This window comes from Bos mutus, chromosome 19 (assembly GCF_027580195.1).
Source record: "Bos mutus isolate GX-2022 chromosome 19, NWIPB_WYAK_1.1, whole genome shotgun sequence".
Taxonomy (NCBI): Eukaryota; Metazoa; Chordata; class Mammalia; order Artiodactyla; family Bovidae; genus Bos; species Bos mutus.
The window spans coordinates 30,902,514-30,926,221 of record NC_091635.1 but is presented as its reverse complement, the minus strand read 5'-3'; the positions used below and the strand labels follow the sequence as shown (position 1 = coordinate 30,926,221).

The 23,708-nt window shown below is 44.8% G+C and overlaps 3 protein-coding genes across 8 annotated transcripts in view; 2 read left to right on the top strand and 1 right to left on the bottom strand.

Annotated features, from left to right (window-relative positions):
• Positions 1–621, top strand: part of EFTUD2 (elongation factor Tu GTP binding domain containing 2) — a 36,685-nt gene extending 36,064 nt beyond the window's left edge. For both annotated transcript variants that reach the window (XM_005903341.2, XM_070389958.1), the window contains exon 28: positions 153–621. In XM_005903341.2, coding sequence (XP_005903403.1) covers positions 153–248 — 96 coding nt within the window. In that variant the 3' untranslated portion in view covers positions 249–621. The remainder of the gene's footprint in view (positions 1–152) is intronic.
• Positions 622–986: 365 nt separating this feature from the next.
• Positions 987–3,652, bottom strand: HIGD1B (HIG1 hypoxia inducible domain family member 1B). Of its 2 annotated transcripts, none has more exons than XM_005903340.3 (4): positions 3,514–3,652; positions 2,542–2,692; positions 1,776–1,910; positions 987–1,127 (listed from the first exon to the last, which is right to left on the bottom strand). In XM_005903340.3, exons 2-4 carry the CDS (start codon positions 2,639–2,641, stop codon positions 1,063–1,065), a joined length of 300 nt encoding a protein of 99 aa, XP_005903402.2. In that variant the 5' UTR covers positions 2,642–2,692; positions 3,514–3,652; the 3' UTR covers positions 987–1,062. The 2 variants fall into 2 exon arrangements, with proteins under 2 accessions (XP_005903402.2, XP_070246062.1); XM_070389961.1 differs by having other exon boundaries at positions 2,542–2,743; positions 3,514–3,643.
• Positions 3,653–11,338: 7,686 nt separating this feature from the next.
• GJC1 (gap junction protein gamma 1) overlaps positions 11,339–23,708 on the top strand; it is a 33,290-nt gene continuing 20,920 nt past the window's right edge. Inside the window, exon 1 of one of the 4 annotated variants that reach the window (XM_070389955.1) lies at positions 11,339–11,771. The gene's annotated coding sequence lies outside the window, so the exon portion shown is untranslated. Of the gene's footprint in view, positions 11,772–12,161; positions 12,335–12,479; positions 12,892–23,708 lie in introns of those variants that run through there. The other 3 variants (XM_070389954.1, XM_070389951.1, XM_070389952.1) reach the window with 3 other exon arrangements.

Below are 23,708 nucleotides of genomic sequence, written 5' to 3'. Positions count from 1 at the left end.
AGGGAGAGCTGTCTCCTCCTCTGTGACGATACCCTAATGGCAGGACTCCCGAAATAGCTCAGCTGACACATGCCCCACCCCCCGCCCGCCCCTCCACTCAAGCACAGCGCAGTCACTCAGGACTCATTTTTGCATCTGCCCTGTCTTTGTAGGGCCTGAGTGAGGATGTGAGCATCAGCAAGTTCTTCGATGATCCTATGTTGCTGGAGCTCGCCAAGCAGGATGTGGTGCTCAACTACCCCATGTGAGCGCCAGGCGTCACGGCAGCTCCCACTCCCCGCTCTGGGCCACACCCTGGACTTGAAGCTGGGCCCTGGTGGGACTCAGACTCCACGTGGTCAGAGCATGTCTGGGGCTGCTGTGGCCGTCCTCAACAATCCTAGAGCCCCCAAGCCTCCAGCCCAGAGGGAGGAGCATTCGGCCTCCTGGTTCCTCCTATGGCCTCAGCCTGGCTCCATTCCCAGAGAACAGAGAGGAGCTCAGGGTCCAGGAAGGAGAAGGGGCTGGAAGTGTTGAAGCCCAACGGGCCCTGTCTTTCAGGATTTACGTGAAATTTTTTTTTTTAGTAAAAGTTTGACTGTAGACATGTTTTATAAGTGAACAGAACATTCTGACCTCTGCCTTGGTCCGTTCCTTTCATCCCCGCTGCTCCACCCTCTTCCCTTCAGGCTCGTCCTGGCACTTGGGTTCTGGGTCTCTGTCATCTCCCACGAGGCCTCCCTGTCTCTGCTCCCAGCTGCAGCCTTCTTCCTGCCTGGTCCCCAGAGAGGAGCGCTTGCCTCTCCACTCAATGTTCCCATGAGCACTGAGGCCTCTTTCCCGCCCCCGCTCCCATTCCTGTGGGTGGCACCTGAGAGGGCTGGGGAGTGGTTGGGTCTCTGGGGTCAGAGGTGTCCTCTGCCCCCGAAGATTGTCCTTGCCCTGGAGTTGGGGACCAGAGCCTTCCCTCGCTCTGCTGTCCACTGTGTGAAGAAGAGACGGGTGAGTTGCCTCAAACTCCTTTATTAGGTGCACACCCAGGATTGACTGACAAGGTCCGACCGCCCTGGGCCTGTAGGACTCCTACTTCTCCCTGGTATCCTGCGCGGTTTTCTTGATGTAGTCTCGGTACATCGTGTACACAGCGCCTGTGTGAGGGAGAAGGGAAAGCGCCCCATGACATCGCCCCCTCCACCCATCCCCTGGCTCTCCCAGGCGTCTGGGGGGCGCGGACACTAGCCGTTCCCTCCAGAGTCCACCTCCCTGCTCCTCTGTCCACCCCAGGTCTCAACAGCTGCTACAAACACTTGGCTGCACAGCCTGGGGAGACAAGCCATGTGACAGTTGACAAAGCTCTTGCACGTATGTTGTCTGAGCAACCTCACAGCAGGGAGGGAGAGAGGCGGACCCCGATGGTTATTGCCATATTGCACACGGGGAAACAGAGTCTGAGAGAAAGGGACTTGGCCACTGTCACACGGCAAGTACGTAGCAGTCTGCCTTCTGATCCAGAGAGGAAGAGAAACGGCTGTGTGTTCTCTCACCTCAGGACAGACTCATGAAACAGACTGTGTACCTTCCCCTGAACACGGGAGAATAAACAGGAACCCAGAAAATGTCTCCTTATGAGGGTTTCACCAAGGCCTTGCTGTGGAGCCTGGTTTAGGGAACAGGGGCTGAACTCATGTCCTGTAACTGTCAGGGCTCACAGCCAGATTTTGCCTTGTAGGGCTTACAGCCAGATTTTGCCTTGTCAGTTTTGCCCACATTCTCTCCCGACCCCACCAGCCACTCACCCAACATGATCGCGCCCACAGCACAGGCCTGTGCTGCCACTCGGGTGTGAATCAGGTGTATGGACATCTTGGTGGAACCCCGAGCCTTCAGCCGGTAGATCCGGTATGCTGCCACCAGCAGGCAGCCTCCCAAGCCTACAGAGGCAGAGAATGTGATGCTTGGGCCTCAGTCACCAAGCACACCGCTCTCCTGAAGAGAGACACTCACTAGGCCGACTGGGCGTCTGGATGACCAGCTGCCTTCCTGCTGCTGCTTTGGGGCGGGGGGCACCTGAGGGGACTGGGGAGTGGTTGGTGGAGTAGGGACTGTCATTACAACACTGAACTGTTCTCAATGATTTTTTCAAAGTGACCACCTCCTTCCAATAACTGCCCCTCCCCCCCACCTCCCTGTACAAGTAGCCCATCAGCATGACTCTCCCACCTCCCTGAGCTCTTCTCCAACCACTGCCAGCCCCCATAGCTGTTCTCTTCCCCTCCCAGGGCCTCGGGGCAAGGGAGCCCGAGGGGGCCCCAGACTGCCCCTGCCCATCTTGACCCTGTCGGCATCCCGTGCGCTTGGTTGGCTGCCACCTGCACCCCCCAGACTGCCTCTTCTATTGTCAGATGTGTCACCTTGCTCTTGCTTCACTCCCTTCTAGCTGTCGATTAGGCAGTGGGCAGCACCACTCGCGTTCAAGGCTTCATTCTTTGAAAGGACCAGGAGACACGTGTGCTCCAAGAGAAGGCCCCCTCCTCGCCCCCCGTTCCTCCCTTTCCCACTCACCTATAGGCACCAGCGGAGACTCCCTCGTCTTCCTCAGGAGCTTCTCAGACACACTGTCCTCGCCCTCGGGTGGCGCCCACCAGCCTCTGTTAGCAGACATGATTCTACACCCAGATGTTAGCAGCTGGGGCTCCTAGGCTTCAGCCCAGTCCTAGAAGGAGGCACCCGCAACAGTAAGAACTCCAGTTCTCGTTGGTCTGGGCTGGGAAGGAGGAAGTTGCCTGTTGAGACCTCTTAACGTGCCTGACATAGCCACTACTTGCTCCGGCTGTCCTGTCTCAGATGGCTGGACTACTGGTGCCATTTCTCCCATCTCTTCCTCTCAACATCTGCCTCTTTCCCCAGCTCATTCCAGTTTCACTGTTTTCTCTGCCTCCCCCTCTACCATCTGCATCCCTACGGATATGATCCTTGGGCCAAGAAAAGCAGCTGGAAAAATCCTCAGATGAGGGTGGGAGGAACAGGCCTTTATCCTTGGGTCCCCCCACGGGCCTTGAGTCTGTGATGGTTGTTCCCAAGGGAGGTGCAGAGGAAGACCTGGCCCTGGGCAGCCAGAGCCATCCTGGTGTTACAGCAAAGGTGACCAAACCACCAGAGCCAGAGATTGAAATAATCAGACGTGGACTTGTGTATAGTTTCATGCAGATTTTGAACATTAATGGAACAAATTCAGGTCCCTGAGCTATTCTCTGTCTCTTGCAGGTCCATCTCTTGCCGGGTTCTTTTCAGGTGCCAACCCCCTGCCTCCCTGTCCTGGGGACCCTTACTGCTCTACTTGTAAACCCCTATAAATGCTCTTATCACAAACTAGATGGAGCCCCAGACTGGGGATTCTGCCTGCTGGGCTCCTCCTAAGTCTAACCCCAAGACAAAAGTCCCTGCTTGAGGCAACTTCTTATCCCTAGTTGCCTCTCTCCTCCTGGAGAAGCAAGGACTACTGGCCCCACAGGTCCTCAGCATGCCGGTGCTTACCCTAGGAGATGGCTAGAAAGTGGAGTGCGAGCAGTCTGGCTAAGGCTCAGCGTCTGCTGTTTTGAACTGGCCAAGAGCTGATGATGGAGCTGCCACTATGGGGTCAGGGACACAGTGTCCGGTTTTAAGGAGACTTTGAAGTCAGGAATGGAGATGGGAGGAGATAGGTCAGGACATCAGTCTTAACCCCCCATCTGCTGAGTTCCAGGCTGGAGCTCCAAGCAGTGTGCTCAGATGTTCGGTTATGTCTGACTCTTTGTGACTGTAGCCTCCCAGGGTCCTCTGTCCATGAATTTTCCAGGCATGAATACTGGAGTGGGGTGCCATTTCCTTCTCCAGGAGATCTTCCCAACCCCAGGGATTGAACCCTCAACTCTTAGATTTCCTGCATTGGCAGACTGATTCTTTACCACTAGCGCCACCTTGTGAAACTCCAAGCACTGTAAAGTAATAAAAGATCAGATGGAGGGGATCCCCTATCTCAATTCAGTCTTTTAATCCTGTGGAGGTTCGTGGCTGGATCAGAGGTGGACTTGATTTGGAGAACTGAGACAGGAATATACAGGCAAAAATGGGCAGAGATCCTGAGTTTTCCCCCAAATTATATGGCCTCAAATACTCTTAAGAGGGGGACTTCCCTAGTGGTCCGGTGGCTAAAACGCCACACTCCCGATGCAGGGGGCCAGGGTTCAACCACTGGTCAGGGAACTAAATCCCGAATGCTACAACAAAGATTGAGGATCCTGCATGGCCCAACTAAGACCCGGCAGAGCTAAATAGTTATTTTAGGGCTTCCCTGGTGGCTCAGTGGTATAGAATCCACCTACTAATGCAGGAGACAAGGGTTCAATCCCTGGTCAAGTAAGATCCCACAACTACTGAGCCTGTGCTCTAGAACCTGGGAACCATAACTGCTGAGCCCATAACTACTGAAGTCCGAGTACTCTAGGGCCTGTACTCTGCAACAAGAGAAGACACTGCAGTGAGAAGCCCATGAGCCACAACCAGAGAAAAGCCCGTGCAGCAGTGAAGACCCAGCACAGCCAAAAATTAATAAATGTTTTTAAAAAATACTCAAGAACAATGTGGGATGTAAATGCCATAATTGTGGGAGACAGCCTGTCTGGTGTTGGTCTTGACCCCTCCAAGAATGTTTTCTGGACTAAGGAGATTTGTCCAAGAATTTGAAACAATTGTGACTTCCCTCACATCTCCAGAACCCTTTCTACTGCCTGCAGGCTCATGCTTAGGTTATGGAGAGGACCATGGCCATCATTAGCACCTCTTTTGTTTCAAGTATTCGTATTTCAGAACTTTCCACCATTCTGCGCAATAAGTAGCAGCTTGTCCCTGGACTAGGAACTGAGCTTCTGAAAGATTAAATGAGTTATCCAAGGGTACACAGTGAGGGCTTCCCAAGTGCCTCAGGTGTGAAGAATCCCCCCGCCCATGCAGAAGCCACAGGAGACGAGGGTTCTATCCTGGGTCGGGAAGATCCCTCGGAGGAGGAAATGGCTACCCACTCCAGTATTCTTGCCAGGATAATCCCATGGACAGGGGAGCCTGGCGGGCTACAGTTCATAGGATCACAAAGAGTCGGGTATGACTGAGCAACTGAGCATGCACACACACAGCTAGTGAATGTCATAATTTGAACCTGGGTCTGGCTCGCTCCAAAGAACCTTCTTGCTAAGAAATGGAGAAGGACCGGGTGCACTGTAGAGACTCCTACTCCATCCCAGGCCTTTGTTTCTCCCCCAGATTACTCTGTCCTAAAGCGACTTTTCAGCACTGGAAATGTGTCCAGCAGCTGATGTCTCTTTCTTCTCTCCCCAGGCCTCACTGCTCCAGGGAGAGACCCAGGGTCACAGTTGCTCCCCCGGGGCCTCCGCATATCCCCAGCGTCCCTGGGAACTCTCCTCCCAGCCATTCACACACACTCCTGTGCTGCCTCTCCTGGTCCCAGTGGTGGCTTGAATTCTCCAGAGATCAATGGTCTAGGCCAGAAGTGGGAGAGTGGAAATGTCTGGCTGAGACAGGGCAAGAATCAGGGCAAAAACTCCTGAGTAGTTTAGAGAACAGGGGCCAAGCTAAAGAGAGTGAATTTCAGCTTCTCCCTATTGAGATGATCTCCTTGCTGTCCAAAGGACTCTCAACTAAGATCTCACAAGCCTCGAGGTCAATATATAAATTAATAATTAATTAACAAAAAAGATGAAAAACTAAGGCTTGAGTTAAACATCTTGCTCAAGGTCACAGTAAGTGACAGCAAAAAGCACTAGACTTCTAACTATTTCTAAAATCAAAGCTAGAGAAACCTAAAAGGTGGAGGGAAAGTTTTGAAATAGAAGAAATAAAATTGCTTTTTATTTCAAAAACCTCTGAGAACACACAGTAACCAAAACTTCAAAGAACAGATTTCTGTAGAGTCCTGTTTTAGTAAACAGATAAGATAAAATTATGATACCATTTTTGTTAATACGCCAAGTCTTTAATAATTACTTTGATTTAATACTTTCTATATTAGTAATTCGCTTAATAAACCTCTTTCTTCCAGATCAGGTCACACTAATATAGATTCTAATTTAGAGGGGTCTAACTGAATGATGCAGACAGACTTAATGAACCCAGAGTGCAGGCCAGAGTCAGATGTGGGGTTACCTGCTTAACCGACTGCTCTCTAAATACCTGGTCTTACACCACTCAACCTCTTTTGAGTCTATATCATCATCTGTAAAATGGAGGTAACATCTACCCATAGGGTCAATGTAAGGGTTAAATACAGGTTGCTCAGTGGTAAAGAATGTGCCTGCCAGTGGGTTCAACCCCTGGGGCCAGAAGATCCTATCACATGGACAGAGGTCAGACACCACTGAATGAGCACGCACGCAAGGGTTAAATAATATGATTGTTAGAATTCCCGTCCACACTGCCTACTCCTTTTCTTCCAGAATAAGCAAGGTCTGGGGATGGGTAACAGGCTGGGGGAGAAATGGGAAGTCACTGACAACAGATGGGAAGCTTGCCATGTTCTGGGTGGTCCTGAATTCAGCACACTCGCATCCCTTGGCAAACCCTGTCCTCCCTGTTGGAGGGGCTTCCCTGCCCTAACTGGAAGCTTCAGGTTTGTTCTCCTGACTGTGTTGGGGGAAGGGAACAGGTGGGGGAGGGGGACTTGGACTTGAGGCTGTACACAATCTAAAGACACAGCTGTGCTATATATAGCCCGAGGGAGCTGAGTGACAAGAGTGGGGCAGCGAGGGACGTGCCTTGAGCTAAGGAGTGCTGTGAGTGAGGGGGTGATGATGAATGATCTGGACAAGGAGCAGAGATGCCCTGAGTTGGGGTAAGAACGAGAAAGACCCAGGCTGAAGGGCTAGGGTAATTACAGGGGAGAAAACACTGGGCCACAGAGTAGTTTTGGGGGGCTTGAGGAGTAAAGAGAAGGTAGCGGGAACAGGCCAGGGCAGTGGAAGTTTCCAGATGAGATGGCTAGGCTGAGGCAGCCTCTAGAAGGTACCTGGGGTAGGGAGGGTGGGGACATCCCCTTCTCTTTCTAAAAACAGGCACTGGTTCCAAGGACCTCGCAGCATTTGTTCAAGGACAGCCCCAAGAGCTACAGGCTTGGGCCAAGAAAGTGCCTTTGGTACCCACTAATCATTCTGGAAGAATAATCTCCTTGGAAGAAAAGCTATGACAAAGCTCAACAGCAAATTAAAAAGCAGAGACATCACCTTGCTAACAAAGGTCCATATAGTCAAAGTTATGGTTTTTCCAGTAGTCATGTATGGATGTGGATGTGAGAGTTGGCCCATAAGGACAGCTGAGCGGTGAAGAATGGATGCTTTCGAATTGTAGAGAAGACTCTTGAGAGTCCCTTGGACTGCAAGGAGATCAAACCAGTCTATCCTAAAGGAAGTAAACCCTGAATATTCATTGGAAGGACTCCTGCTGAAGCTGTTGCCCGAATACTTTGGCTACCTGATATGAAGAGCTGATTTACTGGAAAAGACCCTGATGCTGGGGAAGATTGAGGGAAGGAGGAGAAGGGGGCAACAGAGGATTAGATGGTTGGATGGTAGCGCTGACTCAATGGACATGAGTTTGAGCAAACTCTGGGAGGTAGTGAAGGACAGGGAAACCTGGCATGCTGCAATCATGGGGTCATGAAGAATTGGACATGACTCGGTGACTGAACAACAATAATCATTCTGGAGAGACTGCTCACATATTTTTAAAGATTATAAGAGGGTGTGGATAATGGTGATGGGAAGACTGAATGAGAGTGTAGTGATAGAATCATGTCTCATGAAGGAAGAATTTTGAGCTGTGGAAGACACCAGCACAGACCCCAGTACTAACAAATGGACGCACCAGAGGACTTGAAATGTTTTGCTAAAGTTCTGTGTTGGGTGCTTTTGAATACCCAAATTCCCCAAAGCACACTGTAAGAGGGGACTAATGTCTTGAGAGCCTACAAGATTTAGGTACTTCACATATTTAATCTTCACAACAGCCCTGACTGGTAGATATCGTTATTCCCACTTTACAGATGAGGAAATCAAGGCTGAGAGAGGTTAAGTTACAATCATATCATACCACAGGTAAATGGCTCTGCTATCCAAGCAACAATGATAATCACTAAAGACTACCTTACAATGAAAATTTAACATACTACAATATGGTTTCCTGTACATTTCATCACATTCTCACACCATCTTAGGCAAAAATCAGGCAGCACAGTGGTAAAGAATCTGCGGACTAATACAGGAAACACAGGAAACGCAGGTTCAGTCCCTGGGTTTGAAAGATACTCTGGCGTAGGGAATGGCTATCCACTCCAGTACTCTTGTTTGGAAATTCCCATGAGCAGAGGAGCCTCAGGGGCTACAGTCCATGGGGTTGCAAAGAGTCGGACACAACTGAGCACATGAGCACTGAGCACTCACGCCATCTTAGAAATATGTGTAAATGAGGGGCTTTCCTGGTAGTCCAGTGGTTAAGACTCTGCTTCCAATGCAAGGCACGCAGGTTGGATACCAGGTCTGGGAATTAAGATCCCACGTGCCAAGTGGCAAAAAAAAAAAAGAGAGAGAGAGAAAGGGGATACACATAAATGAATGTAAACAGCTAGGCAGGACAGACCTCTGAACCCAGGGCCTCCAGACATTCAAGGACTCTCACCAAGGCAGGGTAGCTCGTGACCCAGCACACTGGGTTCTGGGCGTGTCCAAAAGTCCCTGTCTGGGTGGTACCAGAGGAGATCTCTTCATCTCCCATATCCTTCTCCCTACCCCCAACTCCTGAGCATATTTCACGCATCCAAGCATCCTTCATTTGCAAGTAAATTGACCTTAACTTGAAATCCAGCATTAATACTCAAAAAACTGCTAGCTGGGCTCTGGAAAACACTGGTAAGGAGTCATCTTACTGTTTCTTTTATACTGCTTGTATTACCCATTCAAAAAATTCTTTGACCAAAAAAGAATCTGCTTTAAACAAAACCCCGGTGGCAGGAAGGAGTGGTATAATGTATCTCTCAGACAGGATTTAGCAACAGAACAACAACTACAGGTTAACTGAGACTGCTGGGGATTATAGCGGGGGGGTGGGGGTGGGAGTTGGGGGGTTGTGATAGTAACATGCCCCCTCCCAATAGCAGAAGGAATCAACAGCTTCTTATTCAGCTGGTCTGTGGCAGGCAGGGCTTCCTATTGCCAACAGGGAGCTTTCCCAAATCCTACCTCTCTAGGCCTCCGGTCCCATCCCCCAGGACAGAAGAATGGGCTCTGAACCTACCAGCCAAGTGGAGACCCTGGAAAATGTGTAATGGAAATAATGACACACTGCAGCCTTCAAGTTGACCCTACAGTTCCCAAACCACAGAGCCCCAGGGTGACTCTCAAGTTCTCAAACTGGGTTTTGATCCTTTCCTGCTTGAGCCCCATGTGAATAAAAAGTGACGTGGTTCTCACAGCACCCGGCTCCCTTGCTCCCTGCCAGAGGCTGGAAACCAGACCCATTTCCCCATCATTTCCCCGTTTGAAACGTGAGGATTTTTTTTTTCCCCCTTCCCTCTGGTAGTCTTTTTGTATTAGCCCACAGTGGCAAGCCTTCCTTCACGCATTCACTCTGTATACAATTGCCAAGCACCTACTATGTGTTGGGCTGGGCTCTAGGAGCTGTGATATAGCTTCCCTGCCTCCAGAGAGCTCATATTCTAGCAGTTGCCCTGATTTGCTCGGACCCTGGTCAATGCCTGGACCGCTAGCTTAGGTTTCTGGCCTCAGCTCAGCTATAACTGGATTAAAGGATGTCTCTGCTGCTGCTGCTAAGTCATTTCAGTCGTGTCCGACTCTGTGTGATTACATAGATGGCAGCCCACCAGGCTCCCCCGTCCCTGGGATTCTCCAGGCAAGAACACTGGAGTGGGTTGCCATTTCCTTCTCCAATGCATGAAAGTGAAAAGTAAACTACCCCTATTGAAAGAGAACAGCTCAAATGTGGCAACTAAACACACCTGTGTATCTTGTATTCGGCATTCAGATCGAGAAGAGAACACCCCTCCCTTCTGGTAACTATCCTTTCCCTAGGATAACCACTATCCTTACTTCTAACAGTACAAATTAGTTTTGCCTGTTTTTGAACTTCATATAAATGGAAAGTTTTGGGAAATTAATCTATCTTAAAGCTGCCTGTAAAGATTGTTCATTCTCATTGTTGAATTGTGTGGATGTAACATTTTGTCTCTCCTTGCTGTGGTTGATGGACATTTTGGATAGTTTCCAGTTTCTTGGCTGTTACAAATAGTGCTGCCATGAATATTCTAGAACAAGTATTTTGTACATATTTCTGTGGAATTTCAGTAGAACTACAGATTCATAGTGCATTCCTAGGTTCAGCTTTAGTAGACATTCATTGCCAAATAGTTTTCCAAAGTGATTTGCACCAATTTATACTTGTACTAGCAATTGTTGGGAGTTTTAATAATGTAGTCAGTTTTACAACGATGTTGTCTCCTGTGTTATCTGTACTTTATTCTTATTTTCACATATTTACAGGGTCTTCACACTTGTCATTTTAATTTTTAAATATTTTTATTTATTTAGCTGCACCGGGTCTTAGTTGCAGCATGCGGGATCGTTACTTGCAACATGCAGGATAATTTTAGTTGTGGCATGCAAATTCTTAGTTGCGACATGTGGGATCCTTGAGCAGCGATGGAATCTGGGTTCCCTGAATTGGGAGCACAGAGTCTTAGCCACTGGACCACGAGGGAAGTCCCCACACTTGTAATTTTAAATACATTTATAGAGAAGTAACAATGACAGTGGGGAGGGCATGTGGCTCTCAGGACACGGCAAGTATAGGGGGAAGATAATTTAAATACCGAGGCCAAGCAGCTAATGAAAATGATTCAAGATGCTGAGTGGAGAGGAGCCTGAGCCTGGTAGACAGATGCTACTCAGAAGTAACTGCCAAGGGAAAACAGAGGCTCAAAGTGAGTAAAACTTTTGACTTTTTAGAGAAAAGCAGAAACACAGATTTTTAAAATTTGGCAACTAATTGACAATTTTGGAAAACGTCCTACTGGCCAAACAAAACATCTGTCAGTGGGCCAGATGCTCAGCCCTCAAGTTTGTTTTCAACCTCTGGACTGGCCTTAAGGGCTTGGCTTTCCGTCGGGGGTGGGCGGGGGGGAGGGATTTGACCTATACCAAGTCATCTCACTGGTTAAGTTTAATTTCCTCTGTGAACAAAAGGGTAAAATAAAAACCCATCCTTCAGTATGGTGATGGTCAATAAGATAATTTAGGAGCACTTTACAAAGTAAAGTACTCCTCCATCTCTTGAGTTCGACTTCCATTGTTATGCATGGACCCCTCCACTTAAAGCATTTGAGGAGTTTTCATATTCCTACGGTGCAGTTCAAGGTTCAAGTTACCTATTCATACAAGTTTTTAAAGGATCCCTTTGAAAATGGGATCCTGCCGGGATGTAGAGGGTTAAGAGGAAATGGCCTATTAGGGTCTTGCTAATTCGAGAAGTCCAGGACCTCAAAAGTATCTAGAACAGTAAAAGCCAAGCCTCGGAAGAATTACGACCATTAACCCGACGAAGGCCAGTAGGATCTTCGAGTAACTGCAGAGCAGAACCTAGAACCGGGAATCAGCGTCCGGTGTTACATCCCCTGGCCTTGGCCGAGCGCAGCACAGAAGACAACTCCGGGGCTCAATGGACCAACCCAGGATATCCAGGTAAGGCGTGTCTTCACGGCGCCGTTAGATGCCCGCTCGAAGTGAGGCACGGCCGGCCGGGAGCGGTTCCTGTCCCGAGAAGCAAGCTTGAGGAATGACCTGCCCCGGAGGTGAAGTCTGCGCCCACCCGGGGTCTAGATTCCTAGCTGGTGGGTCGCTCCTACACGTGCCGCATCTCGGACCGCTGGGGAGCGCGCAGACCCGACCGCGGAAAGTTGAACACTCGCGCGGCCGCCCGCGCGCTCCGGGCACCCCTCTCCCACCCCAGCGCCACTGGCAGCGCGCCCCCCGCTCCCAGGCCGCGGCGGGACGCCCCCGCCCCCATCGCAGCGCGCAGTGCGCAGGCGCCTCCCCGTGGCTCCGGGCGGCGGGAGCGGGAGGCGGCGGCGGGAGCGGCTTCGGCCTCGGCCGGAGACTGAGGCGAAGGCGGCAGCGAAAGAGGTGGAGGAGGAGAGACGACGGTGGCGGCCAAGGCGATGGCGACGCGGGGCACATGAGGCGGCGGCCGGCGGGACGGGCCGAGGCCCGGCGGAGGAGGCGGCTCCGGGGGACCCCGCCGGCCGGTGAGGGGCGGCCGTAGCGCCGGCCGAGAGGCAGCGGGCCAGGGGCGGGGCCCTAGGGAAGGCGGGAGAACTTGTGAGGAGGCTGGAGAGGGGTCTGGGGCCCGGCGGAGAGTGCGGCGGGGGGCGAGGGGAGGGAGAGGACGCCACCGAGGGCTTCCCGCCGAGCCCCGAGGGGGCGTCGCGACCCGCTGTCCGCCGCTGCCCCCGGCGCGCCCTCCCCCTTTGTCCCCAGACGCGCGGTTCCCAAATTGGGAGGGAAAACGGCTCGGGGGTGGGCCCGGGCCTCGGCGGTCGCGCCGGGTGGGCGGGGAGCCCGGAGGACCTGGGCGCGCACTTCGGCGGTGCTCGCAACTCCTCGGGCGGTTAGGGGCGCAGGGCCGATCCGGGGCGCTTCGCGGGCTGGTCTTTGTCTCCGGATGCTCGGCCCCTGACATCTCTGCAGGCGGCGTGCCGTTCGTCTGGCTCTTTCCTCGAACATCCCTGCCGGGACTCCTGTCTCCGTGAATGTTTGAGAGATGTAGTTCTCGGGCTTGGAAGTGAGGGGACCGGGGAATATGGTAATCACCTCTCGGTTAATACGTTTTTGGTTTTTTTTTAAACTTAAAATGATCTTTTTTCCCGCTTGGTGAAACTTTGAACGACCGGGATGTTTTGTGTGTGTGTGTGTGTGTGTGTGTTTTCCCCCTTCTGTCTCCAGATTCAAAATTACGGGAAGGCGCTAACACTGTGATTGTGGCCAGTTGTGTGGTTGGCGGCTGCTGTTGAAGCTTTGAGTTGAAAAGATTTACGTGATTGTATGGTTTAGAATTGTTTGTTCTTTTCTTTTTTTTTTTTTTTGCGACTGTTTCTAAGATTGGGATTACTTTTTCTTTGGGAAATGGGCGGATTTGATTTACCATTTGAAGGAATTTTTTTGTTAATTGAGAACCTGCAGTAGTACAGATTTCATTGTGCTGGAGCTTTACTTTGTTAGCATGAAGACTACTTGTGGGATCGAATAAATCAAGTTACAATAAGTTCTGGATAAGCGTTATCTTGTATGCCTGATTAGTCTAAAAATTATCATATGTTCGTGTTGTATATATGTTCCAGTGAATATATGTGAAAGTGTTGTAGAAATCAAACTATATGTGAAAAGGATTTTAATTCCCTTATCAACGGAGTACATTAACATCTGTAGAAAAAAAAGACAATGTATTTAGGAATCAAATCCTTTACTCCAAAAGAGGGCTTTAGGTATCATTCAGAATAAGAATGCAGAAAAAGAAAACTTAACTCTTGAGCTCCTGACTAAAAGTACGTGCATTGTGATTATGTTTGCCGGGTTTGTGTGTGTGTTTATTTTTTGGATTTTACCATAGTTTTGTGTATTGCAGTTGCTTTGGATTCCCTAAGTGCTGTGTAATGGCAGAATTAAAGAAACATGAACTAAGTCTTCTGGGTGAAAGGTAAAAAGCTCTGGTAAACAAGTCTGTCTTAGTTTTCACCAGATCATTGTGAGCAGAGTGTTGTAGGAAAAGGACATTTTGAAGAGAATATATGGTAGTTATATGAAATTCTCCTTTTATTATTTGTCCTGATTTATGAAGAATGGTTTGATACTATTTACTAATAAACTGTTGGGTCCTTTTCCCAAGCATTTCAGACATCCTTTTCAAATATCAGTGTTCTTAACTTTTTAGGTTTGTGTGACTTTTAAATTGGTTTTCTTTTTTTATTTATTTAGCTGCACTGGGTCTCCCTTGCGGCATGTGGGATCTAGTTCCCTGACCAGGTATCCAACCCAGGCCCCCTTCGTTGGGAGCTCAGAGTCTTAGCCACTGGACCACCAGGGAAGCCCCTTAAATTGGTTTTCTACTTGTGCTAGCAGCCACAATGCTCTTAAAAAGGAGCAAAGGACTGAGTAACTTTCTGTTCAGTCCCTGAAGGTAGAATTGAGTTTCAGCCTTTAATTGAAAAGGTTTAAGAAGTTAACATATTTTTAGCATAATAATCTTATTTATAAATGCTGCTGTCCCTTACTAATTTTTATTATTTCATATCTGTATAAATTGGCCAAAGTGAAAGGATTCTGGGTAGTTCTCTAATTAGCTACTCCTTTCCTCACCGCCCTTTCAGGATTCACCTGTCAATTCATTAATTGGGATCCTAGACTACAAAATAGATAATTAAAATTCAGAGCATCTTTTTCTCAATAAATACCTAGTTCCATGATTTTATTCAGTGCAAAGTGATGAGTTCCAAAAAAGCTGGAAGTTTTTTTTTAAGTTCACATTTCAAAGTAAATGAAGTGTTTTCTTTTGTTTTTTGTTTTTTAAATATTAATTTGCATAGTTGAGTGCAGCTGGAAGTATCTTTACTTCTGAACTTGTGCTTTTTTTGTGGCATAGAAGTATGTGTGGCTCCTATCCAAAACACCTAGCAAAAATTTAGGCAAAGATAGGATGGAGTTACTTTTTTTTTTCTTTTGGGGACCATTTCTTTGAGAATATATATAAGATAGGTTTTAGCTGATACCATTAACATGAAACTTACACATAGAAAACAGTTTTGAGCTGTTAATATCAGCAAAGTGTCAGTAGTTGTGTTTCAAGCATATTACTGCTGCTGATGAATTTAGTTTGTGTAGAAGTAAGGACCTATTAGGTTAAGTCTGAGCATCGCTATTTTCTACAGCTGTCAAGAATCAATGACCAGTCATTCTGGCTGGCATATGGTAGAGAACACTTGGGTTTATCATTCAGGTCAATAAAGTGTTGCCCAATGAGGTGTTTTTTTTTTTTTTCCCCCTAAAGACAAGGATGAGATCTTTATTTCTGTAGAATGAGTAGAACTCTTAGTTAAAGCCTGTTCTGTGAGGCTATATTGCTGTGACACTAGCAGAATTTGGACAAAAGTGTTCTGGTGCCCGTTTATTCAGTGAAATTCTCTTTTCAGTCGTGTACCTATGGTAAGCATTGAACTAGATACTGAAGATTCAAAGATGAATGTTGTGTGGATTTTGCTCTCAAAATGCTTAGAGTTTAACATGCCAAAAAGGTTTAGCAATCTGGAAATTATATAAAATCTTTGAAACAAAAAAATGTGTAGGATTTCAGAGGTTTTGTTTTTCTCTATAGAGATGGAATCAACTTCACATCCTATTTTCATCTAAATTGTAGTTAAGTCTCAGTCATAAAAATTTTCAGCTACATCTTTGAGGGATTTATCAGGTTTGATGGAATGTATTGTTACTTAACCAAGTTACTGCATTCCTTTTGGGAATGTTCAGAGTGAAGTGGGTCTGGACTCTTGTCTATTTTTAGGGAATTCCCCTTTACTCATTCTTGGACCTTAGATTCCTAATTGCCCATCTAGAGTAGGTGTTTATTTGGATTCAAAAATTTCCTTCCTGAAATAGTTTCTTCTCTTAGTTTTCTAATTTTCCTTCCCTGCTGTCTGGCTGTTCCTGCAGGTCTCCTCCACCCCCACCCAGATCTTTAATTGATGGTCTCTTTCAAGTCTTGGTCCTTAGTCTGCCTCCCTTCTCTAATCTTAACCATTCTGTGCCTTCAGTTACCACATATTTTTTTTTAATAGTTATTTATTTTTATTTATTTGGCTGCGCCAAGTCTTAGTTGTGGCACACAGAATCTTTTAGCTGCGGCATGGGAAACTCTCAGTTATGGCATGTGGGGTCTCGTTCCCTGACCAGGGATCAAACCTGGGCCATTTGCATGGGGAGTGTGGAGTCTTAGCCCCTGGACCACCAGGGAAGTCCCACCGTATATTTTTAATACAACCAATTCTTTATCTATAGTTCAGACCCCTTTTCTGATCCCAGCTGTCTGCTCAGTCAGCATCTCCACGTAGATACTCAGGTAGTTTGAATTGAGTTGCCCAGAGTGAACTCTTGATCTTGGTTCCAAACCTACAGCTTCTTCACTGTACCCTGTTTCATTAAGTGGCTCTGTCAACAACTTACTGAAGCCAGATTCTTGCAGTTTTCTTTCCACCTCTAGTTTCCCCATCCTAGTCTTGACCATCTTTTCCTAAGACAATTATTATAGTCAATTTTAAATGGTCTTCTCTTGTTTTTTCACTCCTGTTTAAGAAAGTAAAAAATACAGTATTATCAGTATAGTTGAAGTCTGTTTCCTTACATGATGCACCTCCTCTCCCCTGACAACCACTGTTGTAGGCCTCCTAACCAGAGGTAATCACCAACCTGAATTTATTATTCTCTGTGTTTCTTCATACTTTTACTATGTATGTATATACTCCTAAGCAGTAGACTCTAATCTACTCCTCTCATATCAGCTAAAATTGTCTTTAAAAAGCAAATTTAATCGAGTCACTTATCTGAAAACTTCTGTTGTTCTCCCTTTAAAGCCTTCAGTCTCGATCTGGCCTTGCTACTTCTCCAGCATTATTTATTTTTACTTGCTTTCTTATAGTATATGGTCTAGCTATACTGATCTTTTTTCCCCCCATTCACTGAAGGTTCAGAGCTCACCCAACAGCCTTTCTACATGCTGTAGCTAATCTCTCTGGAAGGCAGCTCTTCATTCTTCAGAACTTGCTTAAATATCACTTCTGCAGAAAAGCTTTCACTGTGTGCTGTGCTGTGCTTAGTCGCTCAGTCATGTCCGACTCTTTGCGGCCCCATGGACAGTAGCCCTCGGGGCTCCTCTGTCCATGGGGATTCTCCAGACAAGAATACTGGAATGGATTGCCATGACCTCCTCCAGGGGATCTTCCCAACCCAGGGATTGAACCCAGGTGTCCCGCATTGGAGGTGGATTCTTCACTGAGCCACCAGGGAAGTATTAGATTAAGACTGTCTTATAGCACCTTGTACTTCCCTTATGTAGGATAGATCACAATTTTAATTAGTTTAATTATTTGTATAGTACCTATTTCATCATTAGACTGTACTTTTTTTGTCACGCCTCCTGGCTTGAGGGATTTTAGTTCCTTGACCAGGAATTGAACTCAGGCCCCAGCAGTAAAAGTTCAGAGTCCTAATTACTGGACTGCCAGGGGGTTTATATGCCCCCTGTACTTTTTATGCCATAGACTGTACTTTATATGCCATAAAGTCAAGAGAAATATCTGTCTTGGATGGCCGATATCCCTAACAGCTAGCTCATTTGGATGTTTACTAATTTCTTTTTTGTTTGTAGTTACCAGTGGTAATAAAGTAACTTCTGTCAGAGTTTTTGTTCTAACTAGAAGTCTTATTATTGTATTTTTTTTTGCATTTTTGGTCTTATTTGCCAACACAGTGCTAGGTTTTTAGTAAATACTTACTGATGTAAACTTACTTGTATCCATGGCCTGATCAGTCTTAAGCGGTTTTAATAAACCAAAATACTATGATCACCTATGATGTAATATACATAGTGGAGACTCTTGCCTCCCAGGAAGATAATCACAGGCTTAGCCAGGTTGTCAGATGGAATAAAGAAATTGAAAATTAGTTTTTTCTTTTTTTTTAAACATATTTTATTTATTTATTTGACTGTACCAGGTCTTAGTTGCAGCATGCAAGATCTTTATAGCTGCAGCACGTGAAATCTAGTTCCCTCACCAGGGATGTAGCCTGGCGCTTTATATTGGTAACTTGTCCCAGCCACTAGGACCACCAAGGAAGTCCTGAAGATTAGTTGTTTTTGTTTTTGTTTTTACATAGTTTGCCTAGTTCTGATTTTAATTTATTCCTGTTTGCTGGACCAAGAGTCAGTATAAATAATGTCCTAAGAAACTTGGACATATTATGCAATTATACGTTAAGGCTGGCATTGATAGTTTTGTACTTGGAGTATTTCACTTCACTGAATTTTAAAAAATTTTTTTAAATAGGTAATTACATAGTACAAAATCAAAGGTGTGAGAGGATTTACAGTGAAAAACAAGCCTTCCTCTGTTCTCTTCTCATTTACTCAGATTTCTTCTTTCTGCTAAAGCAATTACTGTTTGCTTTTTTTGTGTGTGAATTCTTTCAGAGATATCCATACACTCAGTATCCCCCCAAATAGCATCCTCTACACACTGTTCTATATCCTGCATTTTTCACTCATATGTCTTAGTTTGTTTCTTACTATTACCGATACAGCTGACTTTTTTTGTTTTTTTCATTACTGTTGCTGCTGCTGCTGCTAAGTCGCTTCAGTCGTGTCCGACTCTGTGTGACCCCATAGACGGACGGCAGCTCACCAGGCTCCTCTGTCCTTGGGATTCTCCAGGCAAGAACAATTACTAGATATGCTGTAATTGGTTTACGGAGTCTCTTACTGATAGCCTTTATATTGTTTCCAGCCTGTTACCAACAATAGTGCAGTGAATATTCTTGTGCAGTATTCTGTATATCTGAACATTTCATTAGATAAATATTGAGCACTGGAATTGCTTGCTGGATCAGAAAGTATGTGCATTTTCAATTTTGATGGATATTCCATCTTGTCTTTTGTGGAAGCTTACCGTTTTACCCCACTTATAGTAAAGCACAAAGAATGCCTATTTATGGGCTTCTCTGGTGGCTCATCGGTAAAGAATCTGCCTACAATTTGGGACACCTGGGTTCGATCCCTGGGTTGGGAAGATCCCCTGGAGGAGGGCATGGCAACCCACTCCAGTATTCTTGCCTGGAGAATCCCCGTGGACAGAGGAGCCTGGCGAGCTACAGTCCATGGGGTCACAAAGAGTCAGACACGACTGAGCGACTAAGCACGCACACACCTTATCAGTGATCTGTTATCAATTTAAAATTTTTTTCCAAGTGGACAAGTGAAAAGTAGTATATTGGTACAGTTTTAATTGTAAATCCTAATTACAAGTGATATTGAATATCTTTTCATGCCATATTATTAAAAGCCATTTACATTTCTTTTTCTGAGAATTGTCTCTTCATTGCAGGTTTTTTTTTAATTGAAGTGTAGTTGATTTACAATGTTGTGTTAGTTTCTACTGTACAACAGAGTGATTCAGGTATATATATTATGTGTGTTCTTTTTCAGATACTTTTCCATTATGGTTTATCATAGGATATTGAATATAGTTCCTTGTGCTGTATAGTAGGACCTTGCTGTTTATCTGTTGTATATATAGTAGTTAGCATCTGCTAATCCAAAACTCCTAATTTATCTCCCCTCCCTTTTCCCCTTCAGTAGCATAAATTTGTTTTCTGTATCTGCATTGCATATTTCTATTGAGGTTTTTTTTTGTTTTGTTTTAAGTATCTGTTGGAGCGCTTTATGTGTTAGAGAACTTAGGCTTTTCTTTTAAGAACTACAAATAATTTTAAGCATTTAGTATATCTTTTGATTTACTGTATAGTATTTTCTAGCGTTCTAGAATTTATATTTAATATAATTAAATTTGTCAATTCTTTCATTTGACGTCTAAGTAGTTTCATTTTAGAAAAGTCTTCACTACTTAGCTTATTACGAAAAAAATGTTCATTTCATCTAGCATATTGCTTTGCTTTTAATTTGAAATCTTGGATCTATTTGGAACCTAAAGATCAAACTTTTATGTTTAATTTTTTCTAGATAGCTACCCATAGTAGTTCAATATCATATATTGAATGTCCCATCTTTTTCCTGTTAGTTTGAAATGCCACCTGTATCATACATTTTCTCAGATGTCTTTTTAGGTCTTCTGAACTTTATTCTGTTCCAGTCTTCTAATCATTTTGCCAATTCCACCTTTTAAAGTTATTATAACTTCATAATATATATCTAGAGAAGCTTGTGTGCCCTTGTTTCTCTTTCTGAAATTTCCCAACCATTCTTACTATTTAATTTTACACATTAAATTTAGAATTAGTCTGGTTCCAGAGAAATTCTACTGGTATTTTTAGAAATCAAGATTGAATTACATTTAGATTAATTTAAGAACTAATATTTTTATGATTGCTTTTGTATCCAAGAACACATAATGCTTTAAGTCTTTAAAGTATTTTGAGCATATAAGTCTTTTTTGTTACTTGGTATTCCTTGGTAGTATGTTTCTCGTGAAGCTTATTCCTCAGTATTTCATGTACTGTTGCTATTTTAAATGGAATCTTTAGTTATATAACTTGTATATCACTGTCAGTTTTTTCAGTGACCTTCTGTTTGGTCTTAAAACTAAATACTAAATTCACATAGTATAGGAAAAAGATCATTAGGTCTTGAGTTGTGTTTTAGGCTTTACAGCTAATTTGTTGAGTGATCTTAAGTAAGTCATTATGATCTTTAGTAAAATATGCGTATTAATCTCACACTGTGGCGCTGGTGCCAGTGCAGAAGACGTATGAGTTGCGGGTTCGATTCCTGAGTTGGAAAGATCCCCTGGAGGAGGGCATGGCAACCCACTCCAGTACTCTTGTTTGGAGAATCCCATGGACAGAGGAGCCTGGCAGGCTGAAGTCCATGGGATCGCAGAGAGTGGGAAGCAACTTAGCACACATGCACATTCTCATTTTTCAGAGTGAAAGCTTTGTATTTATTATAGGTTGAGCAATTCAAGCAGATGTGCACTTCTCAGATTTACTTGGAAAGGAAAGCTTTTATTTTTAAGTTTGGAAAAATTAGTAGAAATTGGTGGAATGTCTCAGTGCTTACTGAATTGTGTGTCTGAAGCCATTGTCACCTATCATACTTGAGGGTGGGAAAGGAAAGTATGTTTATGATTTGAGGTATATCCTGGGAGGAAAATTATGTATATGTAGCTTGCATAGACTTATTTTGGTTGCCAGTTAATTATGGTTATTAATTCAGGGAGAAATTTAAAGTGCCCTTAGTATTTTGAACCTCAGGTAAAATGCTCTTAGTAGTTAGAAGCTTTAGTTTCTACTGCTTTTTATTTTGCCTCAGAAACTTTTTTGCCGTTTGGTTCAAACTTACATACATGTCAGTGCAGTTTCTTTTTTTTTTTTTAAAGCTATGATAACTCTTCTGTGATATATTCTCCTAATTAATTTGACTGTGCTGGGTCTTTGTCAGGGACTGCTCTTGGTTGCTGCGCCAGGGCTTCTCATTGTGGTGACTCTCTTGTTGCGGGGCACCGGCTCTAGATGTGCAGGCATCAGTAGTTGTGGAGCATGGGCTTCGTTTCCCTGAGGCATGTGGAATCTTTCCAAACCAGGGATGGAATCCGTGTTCCCCGCATTGGCAGGCTGATTCCTATCCACCGTACCACCAGGGAAGTACCAGTGTAGTTTTTTTTTGTTTGTTTGTTTTTTAAGGCGCACAGGCTTAGTTGCTCTGTGGCATGTGGGATCTTCCTGGATCAGGGATTGAACCCATGTCTCCTGCATTGGCAGGCGGATTCTTCACCAGTGAGCCACCAGGGAAGTCCCCCCAGTGTAGTTTCTTCAGATAGGAAAATGGAGATGAGATCCGTGCTCAGAATAGTTCCCTTAGCAAAGCCTTAAAGTAACAGGTTATTTTGGTTTTAAAAACTCCATTTAAGGCAGTATATTAACATTCAATGCCTTCCCTCAGGAGATAAATCTTTTGGGTTTGCACTGAGTCTCATGGGCACATTCTTATCCCAACAGAAGAATCCTTGATATGAAGTGAAGTGATTAGGACAGGAAGTATGAGTTTTGTAACGTTTTCACATGCCAGGCAAACATTTAATAGAATTCATAATGGACACTGGAACGTTTTTGGTGGCTGTTTTAATAATCATTTTCTCAAATAGACGTAGCTCCATTTATTCAGTATCAGACACTCATAACCAGCAGGTAGCAATGGCACAGTGCCAACAACTATGCGTTTCAAGGAAGTATTGAGGATGTTAATCTTCTGTGTTGCTTCTGGACCACTTTAGAGTGTGTTTCTAAAGAAATGAGAAGAGCAGCATTATGATACTAACTGCTATATAAGATATGTCAGAGAACTAATAACTTTTGATATATCCTTACAAATTAAGAATTACCCTGTTGTCTCATCATCCTATATTTTGCTCTAGGGTGAAATTTTATATAAGTTCTTTCCTGGATCCCTTTATGCAGGAGCGGTGTAGTAATTGTATCAAAGATTCTATGAGATAGTTAACTTTTCTGTGATATATTCATTATTTAATTAGGTCCTTATGAATGTAAAATATGTATGTATGCAAATATTATGAAATTTGTACCCTGACCTATTTTTTAAATTTCTCTTGGGGCTTTTGTTGCATATGAAAGCTTTGCCAGCTTCATTATTACATGTTTATTGTAGAATATACTGAAAAGCAAATAATACAGAAATCATCAAATATCCATCCATATTTCCATTCAGATATATTATTGTGAATTTTTTTTGTTTGATTTTTTTGTTTCTCTACTACATATGAGCATTTTCCCACACAATGAAACATTTTTAAAAAACAGATCGCAAATTGGCAGGCTTTATTCCGCTAATAAGGTGTCTGGCTCAGTATTAAATATTTATTTTTCTTATTAGTTGCCAACATGAAAAAAGGAAAAAAAGAGACAGGTGGAAGTGCAAATTGATAAACCCCCTTAAGAAAGGAACCAATCTACTTAGGCTGACATATGTGGACCGCACAGCTAGCAATTCTGGGTCTAGGCATTCAACAGAAGCATACATATATTCACTGGAGGACACATTTGGTGTGTTCACAGTAGCATTATGCATAATAGCTTCAAACTGGAAGTTACTCAAATGCCCATCAGCAGTAGAGTGGATAGAGTGTGATATATACACACAATGGCGAAATAATAAAGCAAAGAAAATGAGTAGACTAGAGCTAAATGCAACAAGATTGGTGACTCTCAGCAGATGTTGAATCAGACACAAAAGTGTATTCTTTATGATTCTGATGTAAGAGAATTCATTCTGTGAGTCCATTTATGTAAAGGTCAAGGACAGGTTAAACCAGTGAGTCTCGGTGTGGTATAATATTGTTTCCCAAGGGGCCTTTGGCAATGTCTGGAGACATCTTTGGTTGTCACAGCTGGAAGAGGCCAGGGACACTGTGATCCATTCTGCAATGCATAGGACCATCTCCCACAACAAAATATTACCCAGTCTGTCAATAATGATGATTTCTCGTATGTAGGAAGGGGGCATAATTATGGCTGGTAATGCTTTGTTCTTGATTTCAGGGCTGGTTACTTGGTTATGTGAAAATTCATTGATTTGCACATTTCTGTTTGTGTACCTTTCTGTGCTTCCCTGATAGCTCAGCTGATAAAGAATCTGCCTGCAATGTGGGAGACCTCAGTTCGATTCCTGGGTTGGGAAGGTCCACTGGAGAAGGGATAGGCTACCCACTCCAGTATCCTGGCCTGGAGAATTCCATGGACTGTGTAGTCCTTGGAGTTGCAAAGAGTCGACACTACTGAGCGACTTTCACTTTCACCTTTCTGTAGGTATTTTATACTTCAATCAAAAAA